The sequence below is a fragment of the Pinus tabuliformis genome, chromosome 3_1, assembly GCF_031772625.1.
Source record: "Pinus tabuliformis cultivar Carrire ecotype Pingquan chromosome 3_1, CPIR1, whole genome shotgun sequence".
Taxonomy (NCBI): domain Eukaryota; kingdom Viridiplantae; phylum Streptophyta; class Pinopsida; order Pinales; family Pinaceae; genus Pinus; species Pinus tabuliformis.
Genome location: NC_142301.1, coordinates 531,868,972 through 531,893,459, shown reverse-complemented (window position 1 = coordinate 531,893,459; position 24,488 = coordinate 531,868,972). Strand labels below are relative to the sequence as shown.

Below are 24,488 nucleotides of genomic sequence, written 5' to 3'. Positions count from 1 at the left end.
GCGGCCATACCACTTCTTGTTACTCTATTTATGCTCTAATCTCCTTCTAGGGGCTCCACCCTCATCATATGGATGTTCTGGGTAGGGTCCTGGGGTTGCGTCTTCTTTTCTTGTGTCTTTTCCATAAGGATCATACATTCCTATCACATGGTTGAATTGTCTACAATACTAACATGACAGATGTGTGGGGTTTGGGAAATCTCATGTGAAGTGTCCTGCTTTTCCACAGTTATAGCAAATTATCTGCCCACATCCTCTCCCAGCTCCACGCCCTCTTCCTCGTCCTCGGCCTTGGAATCCTCCGTGTGTTGCTCCTACGCCCTCATCCCAAGGCTGATTTTCTGCCTGCATTCGATAGGTAGGGGTTCTATCCATGATTAGTTCATAACTCCTACAATGACATTCGTCATGACCTAAATATTTACAGAAATTTAAAAACAACTGTTGGGGGGTCTGTACAAACTTCTGTAGTAAATGGCACTTATCAATCGCATGTTGTCCTATAACCTGACAGATAACACACCATGGCGCAGCTCCCATGCTCAGCCCAACAATATTCTCTAGTTTCAGGGGAACAGGCCCTCCCCTAATAAGATAGTTCTTATAAACCGAGAAATGGTCCTTATTTTGCCCATGGCCCTTACATTTCAAGAACTAGACTTCAGTGCGCACCTCCAATTGGGCTTCCTTTCCTTTCTTCACGCTCCACAAATCTAGGTGCAGGCTTTCTAGCTGTGAATGGATCTCTTGCACTCCAAGGTTTGTATCTTATATGGGTGAGGCTTCAGCCTCATCATGATTTCTAAGGCTTCTTCTTGTGTTGCTATCTTTTGTTGTGACAACAGAAACCTTAAGTGCAGCAGGAACGAGCGATATATCAATCTTGATGCTAGGAATTTGTAATCACCATATTGGTCTTCCTGATCAGGAACTTAAACCTTTGATCGAAATCCCAGGGTGTCTCATCTATCTTTTTTCAAATTTCTTTAAACTTGTTCACTCACTGTGCCTCTGACTTAAGCTTTCTAAACTCCTTGTTCAGAGTTTGTCGGGTCTCTGCCAACATCATGTTGGGGTTATCAGTGCAGTACTTGATGTACCATGTCAATGTTGAATCTTGTAAAGATGTGACCAGATGTGCTTTTTTGATGTTATCATCTATGACCTGTTGTGTTGTCCATACAACTCCTACAACTAACCAGAACTATTCGGGGTCTTCGCTCCTGATCCCTCTAAAAACTGACATTTTCATTGCATTTTCCATGTTGAATGGTGGAGGTGAAGGTGTAGGCATATGGCATGGAGGTGCAGGTGCAGGCGAAAGTGTAGGAATATGGTGTGGAGGTGGAGGTGGAGTGGACAGATGAGGTATCCTCGAGATACCCTGCTTAATCAATTGTAATTTACTTCGTGGTGTAGTCAGCATCATCTCTTCGTATTCACTTGAAGGTGCTTCAATGAGAGTATTGTACTCTAAACTTGACCCTTCGTTTCTTCTACATAATTTCCCACTTTGCATAGCCCCAAACATCAAGTTAACTGCATAACCCTCTTTTCACAAAACAACATTTTGATCCACGTTTTCAATGATTTCAAATACTTATCTTGTGGTCCCTTGAAGAGCTTATGTTCTGCTTCGCTATAGTTGATATTTCTATCGATTGTGAACTCAATCACAAAACTTCCAAGTGTTTGATCAGTCCAATGATCTACGACCCACGCGATTGCATCAATTTCGGAGTCCACACTATAGGGCCATTAAGCCTCCACGTCCCTTGACTATCAGCCAATTTAGACAACCATTCGTGTAGTTCGTTAGGGAAGAAACAGAAGAAAGCATCGGTCTTGTCTGTGTATAAATATCTCCATAACTACTAGTCTTTGGACAATTTAGGGCTTCTGTTTGCTTGAGCCGCAAACGCATGCATGTTTTAGTCAATCCACTTTTCAATCTCTTTCTTCGTAGGGAACCACTTATTCAACATCACACATCTCTGAGATAGATCCTAGTCCCAGAAAGAAAACCATTTGTGGGCTTGAGGGGGCCTGACCCAGGTTCAAAGTTATTCATGCCAACCAACAAAACCCTAACTGTTGGCCCTTTTGGGAACAACCTACATAGCGTAGGCTACAGTCTCACTTGAAGTAGCATTGGGGGATGCTAGAACTAGGTTTATACATCCAGAGACCATGTGATGTGTATTATGAAGCCCTTATTGCTCAGATCTGCCTTTGCGTAGATATATACCTTCCTTCTGTCCGTTACTGCAACTCTATCTTATTGACCTCTAGGTCTTCGCGAAGGGATGCGATCGTACTTATCAGACATAAAGGAGGTAGATTCACAACTTTCGCCCAATAAAGAGTAACCCTAGATCTGCCTTCGCACATGAATAGTTACAATAGTAGATCTACTTAATATCTTTGCAAAAACAGTTCATTATAATTTTCATGCATCGATATTAATGTTTTAACAAATTAGCGTAGAGAATACACTTTATTTCATAGGAAACTGATCTTAAGTGATGATGCATAAACTTAAACAAAAATAAGAACAAGGCACAAAGGCAATAGATTCGGTCCAAAACAGTCTTTATTAGATTCAACATTCAATTTACGGACTCTTTTACCCTGCGCACCTATCTGTAGGGGCTTGCGCACTTAGTTGCAGACTTGCCAATGTCTCTGCACACTCAGCTACAAGAGCCTTCTCCTTTCACCTATGTACAAGAAAACAAAGCTTTCCTACCTTAACACTCTCCCTTACCCTTGTTCTTCTTCAAAATTTCTCTCCTAGACTCGCTATGACTGAAATATTTATAGCCTTTCTATTACAATACCATAGCATGTGACCTATGGGTGGATCTCAAAACTATCCTATCACTTACCCATACAAGGGGCTAAATCCCCTTTGACTCTTACTTGGTTGCACATTCCGCTTCCACATTTTGTAGAGACTTTACATTCTTTACAAAATTCTACTAAAAATTTGATTAGACTAACCCAAAATTGACCCTAGGGACTCTATCACAACACTTACAACCCTTAGTATGACAATGACTGTAAAATGATTAGAGAACTTTGGAAAAATAATTTTTTACAAAGGTTTTATCAAAAAGATGAAAAGGTTTAATAATAAATAACAGGTATGAGCATCTTCTTCACCTTTCTAAAGTTGAGCCTAGAAAGTTTGGGAGGAAGAAAAGAATTTGATCCCCTTAAAGAACCGAGATATTTATCTTAAGAATATTTATGATTCCCTAGACACTATGTTAAACATCTTAAATACTCATATAGAGGAGAATATCTTTTCTTTGGAAGATGTGGAGTTGGAGATTAAGAAACTCGCTAATGTGTAATATTGTTTTTTCTGGATATGGTGAAAATGGACAGAATCTACCCATGGTATTTACTGTGGTATTTTCCCATGGTATCTTCCCATCATATTTCCCTTCGTTTTTCGAGCGAAAATAATAAAATGTGGTTTCTAGAGAGTCCATCATGCCTATAAAAGGGGACAAGAGCTAGGCATTAGGATCATATTGAGTCTATCTATCTTATTGTGTTTTTCTTGAGAACTTGGTGTGGCCAGTTCCATTTTGATCCTAGGGATGAAAAACTTGTGAATGTGATTTTTCTAGTGGATCCTTGTGCTTCAGTGTCTTTGTTTTCTCTTTGATGAGTAGTCATGCATGTCATTACAGGAGCTTCGATATTATTGTATGGGAATGTATTATTTTCTTCAGTTAAAAATATAAATAAGGGCTGCATTTCTTTTAGATCCTTTGTGTTATGTGTTTAGCTTGTTAATATTCCAATTAGAACACTAAAATATCACATATATGTTGATTATTTATCCATTTGAAATCTTATAGTAGTATCAAAACTAGTTTTCCTTCCATCTTGAGGGTTTCTAAATTGCAGCTAAAGAGAACTAATTTTGATTATTCTCCTTGGTCACCCTAACTATCTTTCAATTTCAGTGGTTCTCCATAACCGCCATAGTTGACCATCGTGGAATCTGTTATTCAGTTCAATTTGAGGAATCAAATCTTTAGATTTTCCTCATCCAATTTAATTTTCATATTATTAAGGATTAACCTTAGCTGACGAGGGCATCGAATTAAAAATTCAAGCTTCTCTTCAAATATTGGTTATAGCATCATTGTTACGGGGCCATTGTTTGTAGCTGAGAAGCATCACACCAGTATTTGAGGGGGTGTGCAGAGGCTGAGTGATCAATCAAACTCTGTCACAGTTATTTGAGGGACACGTAGGCAGAACGAGTGGGAGTCTCAAGGCCATATGCAAACATTTCTGCATTGTTATTCCATTACTGAATATTTGCAAACCTAAAGAGGTCGTAGTTCTAACCAATACCGTTGAGATCTATTGGTAGGGAATACGTACCAAGTTTACCAGTTATTGTGCCACACAAGAACAATGTAGGGGTCACCAAGGCTTAGCGACCATCTAACTGGAACTGTATTAGTTCAGTAGTTGGAAGATCTTATTTGAAGTCAACAAGGAAACATCGCAGAACTGGACATTGTTAGCATGTGGGCATCAGTTGCATATCAACTACCAGGGAATGAAGGCGCATCAACAATCTGTGCGCATGCAGGATCGGTATCATGGATCAATTGGGAGTAATTACTGGGGGCCACTAAGCTCGATTGGACGAGAAGATCAGCGTGGAAGCTTTGTGAAGGGTCAGTCATCGACGGCAAGTGCTGAGAGGAGGTAAACGACAAAATTCAACCAGACTTCTGTATCCTCAACCAAAGTCAATACCTATATTTGGTGAAATCAGATTGGACGCATCATTGAGCCCTTGGATCTAGTGGGGCCAATAATTATATTAACTATTCATTCATTGGCTGGTGCAGTCATAAGTCAAGAATGTTAGAGATAATTATTTCACCGTTCTTTATGCGCCATCCCAGAGTCGGCACCGCCTTAGCCTCTTCAGAGTTGAAGTATCAACATTGCCTCCCACCGAACATTGCCTTAACTTATCTAGAATTGAAAGGGGAACACCGTCTGGAAAATTCAATAATCAAATGAATGTAACTGACTCAAATTTTAATATAACTAAGGATGCTCAACAAGAGTCGGACATCCCACTCTCTGTTTGATATTTCTTTGTTTAATTTAGCGGTCTCAGTTACATTTTGGTCTGCGTTGTTTCCTTTCAAGTGGTATTAGAGCATTGTGCTCAGTCCAACCCTTCATTTGATGGCGTGCTAAGCTAGTGGTTTGGAGCGGAGGTAGTTTGGACTGATTGCATTGATCCCAGGTGGAGTTTTTGTGTGCGGAATTACGGAAGATGATCTAGATCAAAACCCCAAGGAGCGCAATAAAAAGGAGAGTTGGATCGTTGATGAGAGGGAGTTACCACCATCGCAACACCAGGAGGCCAAGAGGTCGTATTCAAGCATTTCCAAGGAGTGTGGTCATGTCAGGGGATTAGAGGCTGATAGGCCATATATTGCCAAGGAACATGGAGTAGCTGTGGAAGCGAGATGACCAAGATCCATGCCCAACACCACATCGGTCGAGGGCTTTTAAATTTTCTGGTAGTTGGTTGGAAGTCGTAAACCACACCAGATGGAGCGACAATTTTGGAGCTAACAACACCCTTATTTCGCAGGTCAGTGTTGGAATATTATTCCAACTGCAGGTTGCGGAGGCCGAGAGTTGGACAGCGAAGACAGCACAAAACCGCTCCTCCAAAGCACCTAAACTTATCGGACCGCTTTTGGTCACAAAGTAGTTTCCGTATAATCGAGCCCGATACAATTATACTCAGCCACGTGGTCCTCTATATACGTCAGCAAAACTAACATTTCGTACGTTAAAGTTCAGCGTGAAGTGGGCTCCCGATATTCATTCCAGCCGTCCGATCGCCTTCGTCGTTCTCCACAGTCGATTGCTCCAAAGTAGCATATGAGCCTGCATCGAATTAATGACATTGTGTGGAGTAAAGTTAAAGTCTGGTTGACGGCCGGTTCCGTCTGCAAAAGAGCTAAATGGAATTTAAACCTGGTTCGTAAATGGTTGGTAGAACATTAAATTTTTTTATATCGGAGGTATGGGCATATGCAAGCCCCGGAAGTGATGATTGATGCTATGTGATTCGTTCTCCACATTTCACTAGTTTCAATCCCACTTCTTCACCCCTGTGAGCATCACCCGATGCAATGAGTGCTAAGTGAACTATTCAAAAATCATGAGAAATTAGTCAGTTACGACTACCTCTCATGGAAATGGTCATACGTGAATGACTTACTTAACGCAGTTGAATCCCAAAATAATATCTTACATATATAAGCTATTTTTTATTGGTGTGTTGACCATTGTAAAAAGAGGCGATAGTAAAAAAGGGGTCGCTGCAGCGAAAGTGTTGGTGTTGACTATTGTAAAATGTGAGCAGTGAAAGAAAACTAAAGTGTGCACAACAGTGCAAGAGAGTGCGAACGGTTAATGAAATAGAATGAAGACCAGCGTGTGAAGCAGGGGAGAATTTCTTATGAAGTTAATTTTTGTATGTGTGAACCCACAGCAGTGCCAAACAAAAACCCAGGTTGAAATGTAATTTTTATTGGTTGCCCAAACGAAGGGAAGGAAGCAAGAGCGTATGGTGTGAGTAAATTTTTTTTTTTGTGAATGTAATGTAAAATTTTGCTGCATATGTAAATTTTTTTACAGCAGTATGTGTAAAAATAGTTTTACACCAGTAAATGTAAAAGGGTTTTTACAGCAGTAAATGAAAATGGGTTTTTACACACCAGCAGTGTAAAAATTCTCAGGAGGAGACAAAGTTTATTTTTGTTGGCTGAAAGTTTTTTTTGGTAAATCCCTCTGAGTGAAAGAGGATGAATATGTATCAGGCATTTTTATGTTTAATGAATACCAGCATTTTTCTGGGTATGTAATACTCTGTTCTCAGATAAATTTTTTAAAGCTTCCCTGTGCAAAAAGATCCTGTGGAGAGAGAAATAGAGCATTGTCTCTGTGTGTGTTCAGTTTTTTTTGTTTTTGGGATTTTATCAGAAAAATCCCCAACAGTGGTATCAGAGCAGGTTCAAGCTCTTTGAAAGTGTCAAAGAAGCTGAAGGAAAGACTTTTGTTGCAGCAAAAAAAGCTTCTCCAGCAGTGTGAAGACTCAGCAAAAGAATCCAGGTATTTCTCAGATTAATTTTTTGTGTTGCTATTGAAGAAACAGTGAGTCATTTTAAAAACACAGTCAGGTATTTTAAGCATAGTTAAGAATGGCAAGGTCAAGGAAGAAAGTGTCCAAACCCCCTAAGGTTGTGTCTCCCTCTTCTATTAAAATAGAAAACAATCTATTTGAAAGCATTCTATTTGAGGCTCCAAGGTTCGATGGGAACTTTGATATATGGGAAATAAAAATGAGGGCTTTCTTAAAGTCTGAAGGGATTGAAATCTAGGAATCAGTGATTGATGATAGCAAGATGGATAAAGAATCCAAGGAGTACAATGCAAAAGCAGCAAAGACTATCTTGGATGGACTGCCTGATTCTGTAAAGAAGAATCTAGGAAAATATTCATCAGCAAAGGATATATGGGACAGACTGCATGACCTTCATGCAAAGGGAGCACTGACCATGACCATCAGTCAAGAAGGAAATTCTGAACCCATCATAGAAGCTGAAAATGAGAAGGTTGATCTCATCAAATTTCAAGCAAAAGAAAGGGATGAAGAGCTCGATAAGCTTAAGAAGGAACTTGATGAAAGCAAGAGGAAACATCATGAAGAAGTCATATCAATGACAAATCAATTGAATAAAGCAAAGAAGCAGGAAGATATATTGTCAAGTCAACTTGAACAAAGGCACAAAAGAGTGAACAAGCTTGTAGAAGAGATTGGACAATACAAGGTAGAGGTCCTCCCTTAAGTCTGAATTACAAGAAGCCAGGAAGCAGGGACAAGGACCTGAAAAGAAAATGGAGAGCAGTCAAGCAGAAATCTCCAAAATGAAGTCTGATATTATCTCCCTTAAAATAGTAGCAGCTGAAGCTACTCATAGCAAAGAAGAAACTGAGGAACAACTTGCAAAGAAAAATAATGAGTGTGAAAGATTGGAAGAAGAGATTGTCCTCCTCAGGAAAAAGGTTGAAGGGATGAACAAAATCATGAAGAGCTCTCAAGCCTTGGATGACATGCTCAGCTATCACAGATCTCCATCTGATAAATCAGGACTCGGGTATGTAGGTGAACCCTCAAACAAGAATGAAAATGCTTTAAGCAAAGGAGATGTGAAGAGGGAAGAAAGAGATTGTGATGCTCCTAGTTACAACAAAGGCAAGGAGAAAGATCATGGGTACAATAGAAGAAATCCTACTCCAAGCAGAAAACCAGCTCCAAGAAGAAATGTAGCTAATGTCAAAGAGGCAAGATGCAATGGTTATCATCAAAGGATCTCAAGGAAGCAAAGCTTCAGAAGTACATCAAGGAAACCTCCATCTCCCAGGTACCAAAGTTCATTTTTTGGCTATTGTTATTCTTGCTCAAAATTTGGTCATATGGCAAAAGACTGTAGAGCATTTCATAGAGATAGATGTTGTAGTCTTCAACAACCTCCAAGAAACAATTTTACAAGAAGAAATCATGAATTCTTATTCATGAACAATGTTAAATGTTTCAAGTGTCATAACATTGGGCATATGGCACGTGATTGTAACTTAACATGGGCTCTTACACAAGCTAGACCCATGCAAAAGAAGAAAGTTACACAAGTATGGAGAAGGAAGGAAATACAGTCTGAAAGCCCCTTGAGCTCCCCAGTTGATCTAAGTTTCTTTTAAGAAAACTTTGCTGAAAGAAAACAATGCATACATTAAGGGGGAGCCTGTAATTCTTGAACATTATTGCTGAAATATATTAACAGTGATTTTTTTATGAAGATCTTCTTATAGGGGAGAGATATGGAATTAAATCTGCCATAAAAGCAGAGAAGAAAAGTTTGTAGGGCATGGAGACTGCGTGGAGGATGTATTGCAGCGTAGCAGAGCGCAAATGAAATCTTTTTGTTAATCCCTCTGAAATGTAATACGCAACGGTGTTGAAAAATGTAATGTTTTTTTTCACATATGCAATGCAATATGCACAGAAGTGCATAAAGAAAAACTGGGGCAGTGTATATTTTTAATGCAAATGGGATGAATGAGAATGTGTGTGGCAGCAGAAAAATGAAAGGAATTGCACAGCAGTGCATTGTGTAAATAAAAAAAATGAAGACGAAGATTGTGTGAAGCAAGGGTGTAAAAAGGAACAGGGGCAGCCCGTGTTAATTTTTTTTTTGTGTGGAGAATGAAATGCAGCAGCGTGAGGATGATTTCTTTTTATATGTAAGTAATGCAGAGTAAAGAGTCAGTGTATGGGCACAGCAGTGTGATGAAATGAAATACGCACAGTAGTGCAAATTGCAGAGGCAACGCAGCAGCGAGTAAAAACTCAGGGGAGACAGACTCTATGGTTATGGGTATGGACAGCAGTGCATAAGAAAAAGCCAGCAGCGTGATGGCAAGAAGGAGAAGCACAACAGTGTGAAGAAAATGAAACCAGAGCTAAGAGAGAATGAAGAAATGTGTTTTTACACAGCAGTGAAAAGGGCAATCATGAAGAGCAAGAGAGGTGCAGCAGCGCGACAGTGAAGGAGATTTTTTTTTGTGTGTAAGGAATTACATTTACAACAGTAAATGTAAGTAATTTTTTTATTACAGAAGTATATGTAATACTCTGTTTTTACAGTAGTAAATGTAAATGAGATTTCTACACACAACAGTGTAAAATCTCAGGAAGAAAACAGAGTAATATTTTCGGTTGTTTTGGAACTGCATCTAAAGCAGTGTCTGGTTGTAATCCCTCTGTGAGAGGAAGTGAAGTTCTTGTTGAATCCCTCTGTTAAAGAGGAAGGTGCTTTTCAGCACAGTGTCATGGTGAATCCCTCAGTCAAGAGGAAGATGCTTTTCAGCATAGTGTGGTGAATCCCTCTGTCAAGAGGAAGGTGCTCTTTAGCACAATCTCAGGTGAATCCCTCTGTCAAGAGGAAGATGCTTGTTAGCATAAACTGGTGAAACCCTCTGTCAAGAGGAAGGTGCTCTTCAGCACAGTCTTAGGTGAATCCCTTTGTTAAGAGGAAGACAACTTTGATTGTTTGTGGAACTGCATGTGAAGCAGTTGGTGAATCCCTCTATGTGAGGAAGATGTATTTGTAATAGCAGTGTTGGTGAATCCCTCTATGTGAGGAAGTGTTTGGGTATGTTTGAATGCCCATCAGTTGAAATTAAAGGGGAGTGTTGGAATATTAATTCCAACTAGGTTGCGGACGCCGAGAGTTGGACAGCGAAGGCAGCACAAAACCGCTCCTCCAAACCACCTAAACTTATCGGACCGCTTTTGGTCACAAAGTAGTTTCATATAATTGAGCCCGATACAATTATACTCAGCCACGTGGTCCTCTATATACATTAGCAGAACTGACATTTCGGACGCTAAAGTTCAGCGTGAAGTGGGCTCCCGATATTCATTCCAACTGTCCGATCGCCTTCGTCGTTCTCCGCTGTCGATTGCTCCAAAGTAGCATACGAGCCTCCATCGAATTAATGACATTGCGTGGAGTAAAGTTAAAGTCTGGTTGACCGTTGGTTCCGTCTGCAAAAGAGCTAAATGGAATTTAAACCTGGTTCGTAAATGGTTGGTAGAACATTAAATTTTTTTATATCGAAGGTATGGGCATATGCATGTTACGTATTATTTTTTTTATATGGCATATATCATATATAAGCTATTTTTTATTGGTGTGTTGACCATTGTAAAATGAGGCGATAGTAAAAAAGGGGTCGCTGCAGCGAAAGTGTTGGTGTTGACTATTGTAAAATGTGAGCAGTGAAAGAAAACTAAAGTGTGCACAACAGTGCAAGAGAGTGCGAAGGGTTAATGAAATAGAATGAAGACCAGCGTGTGAAGCAGGGGAGAATTTCTTATGAAGTTAATTTTTGTATGTGTGAACGCACAGCAGTGCCAAACAAAAACCCAGGTTGAAATGTAATTTTTGTTGGTTGCCCAAATGAAGGGAAGGAAGCAAGAGCGTATGGTGTGAGTAAAGTTTTTTTTTGTGAATGTAATGTAAAATTTTGCTGCATATGTAAATTTTTTTACAGCAGTATGAGTAAAATAGTTTTACACCAGTAAATGTAAAAGGGTTTTTACAGCAATAAATGAAAATGGGTTTTTACACACCAGCAGTGTAAAAATTCTCAGGAGGAGACAGAGTTTACTTTTGTTGGCTGAAAGTTTTTTTTGGTAAATCCCTCTGAGTGAAATAGGATGAATATGTATCAGGCATTTTTATGTTTAATGAATACCAGCATTTTTCTGGGTATGTAATACTCTGTTCTCAGACAAATTTTTTAAAGCTTCCCTGTGCAAAAAGATCCCGTGGAGAGAGAAATAGAGCACTGTCTCTGTGTGTGTTCAGTTTTTTTTGTTTTTGGGATTTTATCAGAAAAATCCCCAACAGTCAGTCGCTTAGTGCACATGGAGGGGTCAAAGACGAGGAGCCATTGGGTCGAAACCAACAAACATTACAGAGAGGTCACAAATACATTCAAGCATCCAATACATTCCAAAGAGGCCCAAATACCATCGAGAGAAAGGATATCAAGGCCTCAAGAGGGAAAGTCATGTGCAACCATAACTTCTCATCACTAAAGTCAGAGTGTGAATGCTGCCACATAGTCGCCAAGGAAAAGTAGCATATTAACCACAGGAGGATGTGAATGGTAAAGCCAGTTCCTCAAGTCTCATAATAACGGAGGAATTATTATTTTTCATATAATAGTGACAACGATATTCAAACGGGTAAGACTAATGACTTGTTAAAGGATGCAAGAGCCCAGATTATTTGTGAATACTCCATTATGCGTAGAAAGTGAAAGGTGTTTGGAATAAAGGTAAGCCATAATCATTAAAAAAAAAATTGGGCACATGGTTCATTGAATTCTTAGGCATTAGAGTATTAGCATTATGTGAGCACATGATGGAGATATTAGCATCATTAATAAAGGTTAACTCAGGGAACATGGGAATTCCTTCAGGATTCATTTAGTTTAAGTGGAAAATCTACCATTCAAGGCTTGCCACATGGATTAAGTCCATAGCTTTTACATATGGGATTTCAAGGGGAGAATACCAAGTTTCGACTTGGCAATCATATTTGTATGGTGGAGTGAACTACCATTAGAGGGTGAACTTCTTTTAGGTGGGGTATACATAGGAACTAAATTGAAGGAGTTTAAAATAAAGGACATAAAAAACATATAAAATAGGTTATAAGTAATATTAAACAAAAAAAAGGAGAATGGAAGGAAGTCGAGGAGAGAGAAGGAAGGCTAAGCCATAATGTCATCACTTTACTTTTGGAAACACCTCAGGAATCAAGATAGTAATACATCAGTTAGTTCTCTAGGCTACAATACTTCTATGGATAAAAAAATGGTAATAACTTATAGATCAGAACCAAGAATAGAATAATAGGCCTTTCTCTCGGAAGGTCCATGTTATCTTCCAACTGTCAAAGGATATATGGAAGGAAGATATAAAAATCAAGTGCCTCTTCGCACTTGAAGCTGAATTACAACGGAAAAATTTATTCATAGACCTTCATGAATTGGAGGAACTCGACACATGTCTATCCAAGGTGGGACAACTAGAATGGAAGAAACTCAATTGGGTTCTCAAGCCATCCCTGCTTGCATTGATGCAACCCAAACTCTTGGATCATCCTTGTGAAGAATTTAGGCTTACAGATGCCTCTTGTCCCAATGGGATCCTAGCTTTAACATCACCTCTACCACCTTACAATAATGGCACCATGAGGGATATATTGTAGTTGATAGTTGAATCCCTTCAACGGTTGAACAAAATAATGCTTCCTACCTTTCAAAAGCAATGCAAAATATTAGAAGTCATGGAAGAGTTCAAGTTTGGCACATTCATTCTAAATCTGGAATGTGAAGACTTAATATTTCAAGTGTTCTCGAACTTTGACATGAACATTACATCAACTCATCCAGATTGTGTAAAAAAAAGCATGCAAAATATTATGTCCTTGTTTTTAGAAGGAGATGCCAACCTCTGTAAGATACTAAGATCCAAATTTTTGACCATTTGGAGAAAGGAACTAATTATATCACCAACATCCTATGATCGAGTCGAGATGTTGGTCATGCAAAACATAAACTTGCCCATAAGGGTGCTAACTAAGAAGGAGCTTAAAAGGATTGGTGGAGGAAGCAAGAAGAAAGGTAGTAAAACTTGCAACAAGAATGAACTAAGAAGGAGAGGACTATGCTTTCTCTACAAGGGACCTTGGGCACTTGACCATTCATGTCCATGTGATAGGAAGGAGGCAACAAGGACAGAACAAGAGGAGATTGCTTCAAATCAATGGAGTCTTCTATAGTTGTGTCTATTAATTTCTATGATGGTGAGCAACAACACAATTTTCAAAGAGAATTGGAGGACATGTCGATGATAATCATCCAACTTGACAAAGTACATGTGTAAAGGAAGAAGGTAATTCTTCCTAATGATGTGGTAGACCCTTGTAGAACTGAGTCCATATATCTCCAAGAGTACATCCATGAATAGTAATATAAATCAAGTGTAAATAGGAGTCCACCAGTGCATCCATGTTTTACAACTAGAGAGGATGGACAAAAGGTTGTCCCCACAGGTGGAGAAGGCCAAGAAAAAGACATTCAAGGAGACTTAAGTGAGGAGCTAGTAGTGGTAAAATGACACAATGAGAATTATCATAAGGAGGAGAATGAAAAATATAGTCTGCAGGATAAGCCATTTCTAGAGAGTCGGTCAAAGTCTCAAGTTGAACTTGTGGTCGTGGGGCATCCAGTGCAAATAGGTACAAATACATTCAACACAGCACTAGAATCGCTAGCAGAGGACTTTCGAGGAAATATCACGCATTTAAAGACATCTTATAATGTTGAAGTAGAGAGTTTAGACATATTGAGACATTATCTTATAGGAGAGAAAAAAAATTGAGGAGCTCACAGGGGTATGTGTTGAGTCAACAACCAAACTATCTAGTGTAGAGGAACATCTCAATTCCCTCACAAGGCAACAAGAGGAATACAATTGGGAGTTCCAGAGCATCCCTCTACAAGATTACATAGATATGAATTGTGACATTACCAAACCATCTTTATACATTAGGGGGAGCAGTGCAGAGTTCTACAAATGGATCATGTTGGGTGATCACGTGGATCAACATGAATTAGGCATCTGGCATCATCAACATGGTAGACTTATTCCATGTGCAGGCATTCATGCATTATATCCTTCCCATGACATGGATTGGTGGGAGATTATGAGTTGGAACTCTACTGATGGGATACTCTTAGCAAAGGGCATATTGCAGTTTGGGACCTTAAGCATGGGTAATGATGGAGGGTTGAGATGGTATCATAACCCATAGGTTCCATGATTTAGGTGGCATTGGGATCCAGGAGAACCCATTGGGGGTAGGATTGGTTGGGATCTAGGTGACTCTATAGAGGGAAGGGTTGGGTAGGGGATTGTTTGGGATTCAGGTATGAAAGGATCCATTCAATATCATTTAGAATGGAGGAATGGAATAACACACTAGGTTGTATGGGATCCCGGTATCAATGTACAGATGCTTCTATTGTGGATAATAGTTTATTACTTGATGGAAAGTAAAGTTTGGGAAGGAGTGTTTGTAATATTTCATTTTCTATATATGGTTAAAATAGACAAAATCTACCCATGGTATTTACCGTGGTATTTTCCCATGGTATCTTCCCATGGTATTTTCCTTTGCTTTTCGAGGGAAAATAATAAAGTAAGGTTTCAAGAGAGTTTGTCATGCCTATAAAAGGGGATAGGAGCTGGGCATTGGGATAACCATGATTCTATCTATCTTATTGTGTTTTTCTTGAGAACTTGGCATGGCCAGTTCCAGTTTGATCCTAGGGATGAGAACCCCATGGGTGTGATTTGTCTGGTGGATCCATCCAGGGTCCATGATTGTGCTTCATTGTCTTCATTTTCTATTTGATGATAAGTTTTACATGTCATTGCAAGGGCTTCGATATTATTATATGGGCATGTACTATTTTCTTCAGTTAATAATATAAATAAGGGTTGGATTTCTTTTAGATCCCTTGTGTTTTTCATTTGGCTTGTCAGTATTTTAGTTATAACACTAAAATATCCGAGATGTGTTGATTATTTAGCCATTTTGGATCTTACATAATGGGAAAGCTAGTGATATTGAAGGAAATCAAGCTAAAAATTTCAAAATGGGAAGGTTTATCCTCATCTGTCATATACACAAACTCCTCAAATTGAAAGTGAAACATGTCTTCCCCAGGACTTGGATGCAATGCCTTATTGTGCCTATATTTAAAACTGGAGATAAAAACATCCCCTATAACTGCAAGGCCATTATTAGCCGCATTTTAGCCAAGGAGTATGGGATCATTTTGGAAAAGAAGATTAGCCTCTGGCTTGAAATCCATGGTAAAAGAACTAAAGAGCAAGCTGGTTTTAGAAAAAACCACCCAACTATTGACCATCTAGTTACTCTTAGGATCATTGTCAAAAAATGTCGCAATAACAAAACTAATCCCTTTTGTTGCTTTGTTGACTTTAGAAAATCTTTCGACACAGTTCCTCGGGATAAACTATGGTAGAGACCTGAAGAGGTAATAGTTCCTGTCGAGTATAGGGTTGTTGTGAGTAGGGTATTTGAGAATGTTATTGCTAATATTAAGACCACTAAGGGTTGGTCTGAAGAAATTAAATGTAATATTAGAGTTAAGAGAGGTTGTCCCCTGTCCCTTACCCTTGTTGGCATTTACATTTATAAGATAGAAGGGTGTTTGGAAGCTACAAGGTGCAATGGCCCCAAGCTCACTAGTATGGTCATTACTCTTCTCCTTTATTTTGATGATATCATTCTTCTAGCCAGAAGTCATAACAATCTTGACAATTAGCTTAGAATTCTCCATGATTACTGCTCCAAGATGGGTATAATTGTTAATACTGACAAGAATAAAATCATGATCAATAAATCTAAAATAATCAACTATGAAAATCTCATTTATGATAAAAATTACTTGGAAAATATTTCTTCATACAAATATTTAGGTATTGGCATTCATCATAAGCTCAACTGGAGTTTGGAATTATAACATTGAGAAAAGGATAATAGGAGGATGAAAATCTTATTATGAGCTTGAAAATAATTGTAAGTCAATAGATTGTTACATGTGGTGTAAAAAAAAAGTTCCTCTTTGAGACTCTTGTCACCCCTATTATTTTATATCGATGTGAGGTTTGGGGTTGTAGTATATCTAGAGAAGCATGGATGAAGATCGAGTTGATTCAAAAACAATTTATAACCTACAACATCAAGATTAAAGGAAATACCCCCTACCCTATCCCCTTGATTGAAGCTAGCCTTCCCACATTGAAAGCATGGCTAAGTTTAGGCATTTGATGCATAAGAAGAAGATTTACAACATGGAAGCCAAGAGGTTCCCCAAAATTTCTTCTAACTATAGCCAAAACCCCCACCTCCAGCTCATGTGAGGTTTGTATAAGAATGCCCAATCTTGGCTCGATCATTAGGGGATAAAGGAGGAGATCATCTTGGAGAACAAGGATAATATTAAATTATTATTACTTCCAAATTTAATAAAATGGTGTGGGATGATAAGGAGTTAGGGGAAAAGAGGAAACCAAGTTATTATAAGGAGGTGATCAACCTCAATGTTGGTAACCAAAATTATATTTATGTCTTGACAAGTGTGAAGAAGAAAATGAACATTGTGAAGATAAGAACTAATCGTCATGAGCATTAAAGTGAAACCAAGTCTTGGTCAATTCCCAAAACACCTTGAGACAAAAGAGTCTATCACCTTTGCGATACTAAGAGGGTTGAAGATGAAAAACACTTTATCATCGATTTTGCATCTCTTACTCATATACATTTCTTATTTCCAAAACCTTTGCCACACTACAAACCTTCTTGACTTGTTATGTCAACAAAACTATAGTGATCTAGGAATGCTTCTCTCATTATTTTTTATCATAGAAATAAAATATTAAAGAGTCTCAATTAATCTCTTACTTTCTTTAAGTCTCATAGACCATATTGGTCTTAGTGGTTGTTAATCATGTCACACACACACAAACTCCTTAATTAGTCATTAATTAATCAATACTTATTTATGACCTTTCACTCTTGGTTCTTTCCCAACCTTATTTATAATTTATAATTTTATTATTAATTCCTTTTTCCAATTTATTTGAATGTTCAAACTTTCATCTTATTTAAAATTAAATTATTTATGAATAAACACTTGAAACTCTCTTTTAATTAATTAATTTTTCCTCCAACAACTAATTAACCCTAACCCTCTTAAAATTAAGAGATATATCCTCTTAAAATTAATTGATATATTTCTCTCTTTAACATGAATATTTAAACTTACGCTCCTTGAAGATGGTTAAAGTGTTCATCCGAAAAGGCAAACATTGCATTGTGTCCAAAGAGTTTTTGTGGAAATTTTTTCTCCAACATGAATTCTAACTGTGAAAATCCACATTCTAGGAAGATATATTTATTCTTTCTTTTGCTAATGGGAAATTTTCATGATGAGAAAAGCGTTACTTTCATGTATCCATGAAGAAAGGGAGCTCTGCACATTGATCAAATTTGAAGGGAAGGGTTACATTTGAATTTGAAGGGTTAACCTCTCTTTAGTTTTTTCATATTGACAATTTACAATAAACTATTATTTTAATAAAAGATGATAGATAATTTTGAATTTCATGCATATTTCACACATCACACCTTTTAATGTGTCAAATCATGCACATCTAAGAATATTCTCTAGAAATTGGACCCCTAGGTATACACATGGATGACACTTTTTTGGTGCTAGTTCACTAGTATTACAATGAATGTAGTAATCATATGGAGGAAATTTAATAGGTTTTCTTGCTTAAACTCTATATATGAATCAAATAGAGGTAATTCAATAAGACCATTTACTTATAATCTATATGAGAATTATATGAAGGAAATTCAATAGGACCATTTACTCTTTGATTTGATGGACATCATTCCTCAAATCTAATGAAATTATTTTACAATAAAATTGTTTTTCCTTCAATAGTTCAAAAAATTATAATGGGGTTTTAAAAAAAAATCAAAATGCAATATTAATTTATGAATATCATTCTAACTATTTAAAGCCTCTACCCATAAAACTTTCAATAAAAAAAATATAACTTATAGGAATATAGCCTTAATGACTACTCCGGATGTATTGTACAATCTAAGAAATCCTTTGCAAAAGAATATAAAACTCACATTACTTTTAATCAACAAAAAAATAATGAATATTACTCAATTAGCTTTGAATTCCTAATAATAAGGAATCATACCTACAATCAATTTAGATCCGCATTGTGTATTATCATGACTTCATATTAAAGAAACATAAAAGACAAGGAGGTAATATTGATGAATGCAACCAAGGGAAGCAAGGAGTAAAAAGTGAGGCTTCTAAATGGAAGTAGCAGGAAGATGGGGAGCTCATTCAAATTGAACTTATTTGTCTTCTAATTTCTAATCTCAAATACCTACTATTAAAATGTAATACTAATAAATATGTGATATATTATTTTAATATATAGAAGTAGGACATCCATAATAATATTATTTTAATATATAAAAATAATAACATTTTTTATTTTAAATAATAATGATATATAATAAAATAATTAATATAATAAAATAATTAATATAATAAATAAAAATATAATAAATAATAAATAATAATAAATAAAACATGTAATAATTTTTTTAATTAGGTAAAAAGCACCATTTTGTATTTTCAATTTGATAAGCAATATTTCATTTTAATTTTCATTCCTTTCTATTATAAACTAAAGAGTTATTCTTTAACAATGAAGACTTCCTTGACTCGGAGCAATGCATAATTAAAGCCACAAAAAGTAGTATGGTTCTGCGTTTTCTATTTTCTTGTAGCTCTCATTAGGGTTTTGCTTAGGTGTGGATTGAATTGACAAACGCGCTTTATTAAAGGAAATTTGAATTGACCAGCGGCTACTTTATTAAAGAAAGTTTGAAATGACAAGCGGCTACTTTAGTAATGAAAATGCGCGACGGTACAAGTCTTGCCGAAGCAATTTGAAAAATGTATACAAACCGAAGAAATGACGATGGAGTTGACCTGCTATACCAGTGAACGTAATTAGTTGAATGATTATCATTGCGTTTATATTTTTCATCTTGCTTCGGAGAGACGTTGGAACTCTCGTCAACCGCTTCCATATCCTTGGATTTACCCGAATCCCCGCGCCAACAGACAGGGCGGGCTAGCTAATCTCCGCGTTCGATACCAATTCCCTCGGAAACTGGAGATTGAGGATTATTGTCATGCCGTACTCTAAGAAGGTCCACGAATGGCTCATATAGTTATGGAAATTTTAATTACATCAAGAGAAAATTTGTCAATGATTTTTGCAAATCTAAGTTATAATTGTTAAATTTCAAAATTTTAGATATCCTAAATGTTTTTGATTGTGTTGAATCTATTTACATCATAAAAACACCATTCAAACACTGCCTCTACAATTTTTTTAAATTTTTTTTTTATGTAAATTCCGACCACTTCTAACTTATCCATCAATTCCTGCGCCTCAACTGCGCCTCAACTCCTACGGTCATTCTCTCCAGTTTGAAGGCCTCTTTTATTTCATCGACTACATCGCTTAACCTTTTCCTTACCCCAGGCTCACGGCGATTTCAAAACCCTCAACGACAAGTGGTCATCTATGGACTGCTCACGACGACGGCGGTTGTGGCCGTCTCATAACTCGACTTCAAATCTTTTATCAAAAAAAATTATCTTCGCTCTATTAACGCGGCCTTGTCTGATCATGCGTTGTGTGCAAAGTACTGCAAACGCTATCCACGATATAGAAAGACCGCGGCTCAACGCTAAGCCCACGAGAATGTTAACGCCCTGAATATTATCGTACTGTACGGTGTGTACGGTGCGTCATAGTTCAGAAGTTGATTTTTTTTTCACAGATTATTGCTGATCTGCTTTCTATGGCTTTGTGTAACTTTGTTTTGATACTAACTTGTTGGGAGCAGAGAAACAAAATAGAAATTTACATATAAAATATGAGCGGTTGCTTTTTTGTGGTGCCATTCTTCTATTAATCACACAAAACATGATTCTTACAATGGGTGAAAGGTATTTAAATTTTTTTTACTAGTTACTTGTCTAAAATATCTTCACATCCATCCACATGCAATGACACACTAAAAATCATCTATCACTTAACTTAACTTAACAAAACACTCAACTACTCAAACACTATCACTTAACTTTACTTAACTTAACAAAACACTCAACTACTCAAACACTCTCAAACTAACTAAAAATCATCTATCACTTAACTCTACTTAACTCAACAAAACAACACTCTCCAACAACACTCTCCAACTGACTCTCTATAGCATAATTACAATTTCTGAGCATTCTCAGGTTCGATGACCATTCCCTTGGCCTCTTCTATTTTATCGACTACTTCGCTTATCCTGGGCCTATTATCCGGCATATCATCAACACATTTCAGCGCTAGTTTCGCAACACAAGCTATTGATTCCATGTTGTAGTTTCCAACTATCCTCCTGTCTATGATTTCTGCGTTTAAATTTTCGACATCCACAAACTTTCTTACCTGCAAAGGCGTCCAAATATAAGTATTATTAGTCACATGAGCTTTACTATGACGCATTCTCAGTCTTTGGCAGAAAATGAAATTGAATGCTTGTTTGGATTACCCATTTAACGAGCTCTTTCTCCTTGGGATCTGCGTTTGTGGCTTCTCTGCCGAATATGATTTCCAGCAAAACGACTCCAAAACTATATACATCACTCTTATCAGTCACCTTAATAGTGCGGCCATACCTGTAAAACATCCCCAAACAAAATTGAAATTGCCTCCTCTCTCATTAAGTAATCGAATAATTTAATCATGAAGAAGAATATTTGAAAGAAAGTGGAAGTTATATGTGTGATATACTCTGGATCGATGTATCCAGGCGTTCCCTTTGCCATAGATGTTGTAGCATGTGAAGCCTCCCCATCCTTTGCTATCCTCGAAATACCAAAATCGGCCAGTTTTGCATTCATATTGTTGTTAATTGGCGTGGAGGGGTCCTCTACTTTCATTAAAAGAATGAAGATGCTATAATGTTTTATTATATTATATTATGTAAATATTTTTATTCCATTAAATAAAATGAAATAAAAATAAATAAAATAAAATTATAGATGAGATGGTATAGATGAGATGTTTTAATATTATATATATATATATATATCATTTTTTTAAATTTTTAAATGATTAAATAGTTGTAATATTTATAATTAGTATAATCATATAAATTAAATAGTTTATAGATAGGCATCAATCCATGATAAGCAATAAAATATTACTTAATATTATATTTCATTTCAGATTTTATATTTCTGTGATTCATGATATAATATTCATATTTTCATGAAAATATAGTAAAAATCAATTAAGTTACAACCTTTATCAATTATTAGAAGAAACTATATTTAAGTTAAACATATATACATTTCAAAAAACATGTAACAAATTTTTTAACCATTTCTACTCACCTCCACTTTACCATGGATATTCTTTGTAAAAAGAGTAAAAATCAATTAAGTTACACTTACAACCTTTATCAATTATTAGAAGAATCTATATTTAAGTTAAACATATATACATTTCAAAAAATATGTAACAAAATTTTTAACCATTTCTACTCACCTCCACTTTACCATGGAGATTCTTTGTAAAAAGAGTATCATTAGCCAATACCATGCCTTATCAATACCACATACCCAAAAAAATCATAACCCATTTCATATGACAAGTGTTCATATGACATTTTTTCTAATTAATGAATTTAATTAAAAAAGGAGAAAAGGGCATTACTATGTTGGAGATAAATCTCAACATTTGATTTTTATATACTACTAAGAATATTCTAAAATATTTCATGGAGGTTAAATTCCCAGTATCCACATGTTGTGCCCACAAACCCCCCTCCCAAATTAAAATTTTTATGGGGTCCCTCCGTAGTTATCTTCTTATTGATCTAAAACCTCCAACAATGGACCTTCTATGAAGCATACCCTCTTTTAAGACCCGTAAGCCTTAAAGCTGGCATATGAGAGATATTTCCCCACTTACTTATACCCTTTTGTATTGTAGACCATAAATCAAGAACATTTTCATCCTTTGAAGAAATCATCCTCTTTGATTTCCCGACATTGACGATGCATCAAAATTTTTCTCCCATTATTCCCAAATTACCCTATATCAAAGGTCAATAGTCATAAATAAATATGGTGATGACAATGATTAGTTTGATAATTTCCCAATATTCCAATGTTGAGGACATATTACGGGAAATCTTCTCGCATCCACAGACGCCCCCATATTGGAGGTCGAAAGTCAAAAGAAAGTGTTCTGAAAAACTTTAATACATGTTGGCTCTTTTTTATTTCCTAGTGTCGATCCCATAGGGGGAAGGGTTTAGACTCAAAGAACTATGTTACAATGTTTTATTTTATTTGTTAACAATCCTCGTCCTTGTCAACAAATGGACTATGCCCCTCAAAGCGTTTCCCTTAAACTTTTCTACAAAGGGAATATATTGTCTTTTGTCACAATACCTTTCCACTTTATCCTATCTAATATATCACTTTTAGCCATAATTTCTGAGTGCAACCTTACAATATTAAAGCTAGGACCTTCTAATTCTGCCTCACTGATCCTTGCACAAATATAAAATTGAGACATGATTTCGTGTTGAGTTGCCTGAGTGGCATTAATGACTAACCCATAACACATTAGAAACTTGCCTCGATCACCCCAATGTCTTCCTTTTTGCAAGAACACCCCTAAGGATGGAATTAAAGTCTCCATTTAACTATTATGTCTTTAAGAATTTCTATAAAGTATTCATCTAAGCCAACCCATTTACTCTCGTGGCGCTGCATAATTGCATTCCTATTCAGTTCAATACTCTCCTAGCAATAAGGTTATGCCCACTTCTCGAAGGATCTTTTGTACCCAATATGATTATGATCCAAGTAAGTAATTATATTTGAAATTTAAATTCATTTTTTTATGAACTATAAATCTTGAAGCACTAGTAGTTATTGCATGCAGGCGCTGAAGATACTAAATTGAGAAGATGTCCAAAACATGCAAGGGAAATGGGAAAAAGCCTAATATCATGGATCCCATAGTGTTATATCCTATTGAGAATGAAGTATTCTATGGTGATACTGTGTATTTTGATGGAAGTGATATACATCGTGATTGGGGTGAAATTTATCACATCTCTGCCCATTCCTTGTTTGATACACAGGATGAGGGCCATGCAATAATGTTTAATATTAGAAAGTCCAAGATACATTAGATCACTAACAGGTCACTCTTGATACCATATAATGGCATGACCAAATGGGTCATGGTGTAGGTTTACCTAAAGTAGGAGGCCATTATCAATAATCAAGTTTAAGCCATAGCCTCTGTAAAGGTTGATTCTTTCAGTGAAATGTACTATCTCATGCGATCTAAGATCAATATGAAGAAGCAATTTTTTTATAATACCCTCGTAAGCTATTGACGGTGATGGATGCCACTACTAGTAGGGGGTCTCCTCGATATGAAGTCATAATTATATCTCACACCATTTGGAGTATGAGCCTAAACCGAAAAATAAGGTCATTCACCATAATCTTAAAAATCTATCTTGGCTGCAATAAATGACACTATAAAAATTCATATAGTTTTGAGATAAACAAGTAAGTTAGCTTTGTGATGTATTTGATTGCAAAGTGTATAATGGTTCTTTTACGAAAAAGGAAGAGAAAGTCAGTCTTTAAGAGAAAAGTAATATTACTATCCTAATATAGACACACACACACACACAAACATATCAAATAATCTGTTCACGGTGTTGGACCCGCCAACATGTTAGGGGATCTCCCCAGTAAGAACTCCCAAATAGACCTCAGACAGTTTGGTGTAGGAGTCCGAGCAGTGGGTCATACTGTATCTCCTTGACCGCGGTTTCACACAGAGGCAAGTAAGATGTCCCTGTTGGTAGAAAGGGTGTGACATATGCAATAAGTCAAGGAAGGTGCATGAGCGGTTCTAACACATGGAGGGTGAGGTGAGTGAGCCCCTTGGAAACCTATGAAAGCACGTAGGTAAGAAGGGAACACATGAACAAAGATGCATCATAACATGGAAGGAAAGTAAGCTAGCA

The 24,488-nt window shown here is 36.8% G+C and overlaps 1 protein-coding gene across 1 annotated transcript; it reads right to left on the bottom strand.

Annotated features, from left to right (window-relative positions):
- Positions 1 to 20,372: 20,372 nt before the first annotated feature.
- LOC149188166 (putative serine/threonine-protein kinase PBL1) lies at positions 20,373 to 21,130 on the bottom strand. Its single transcript, XM_089412948.1, has 2 exons — positions 20,970 to 21,130; positions 20,373 to 20,866 (listed from the first exon to the last, which is right to left on the bottom strand). The coding sequence occupies exons 1-2, from the start codon at positions 21,105 to 21,107 to the stop codon at positions 20,648 to 20,650; spliced, it is 357 nt and encodes a 118-aa protein (XP_089269074.1). The 5' UTR covers positions 21,108 to 21,130; the 3' UTR covers positions 20,373 to 20,647.
- Between the last annotated feature and the right edge of the window lie 3,358 nt (positions 21,131 to 24,488).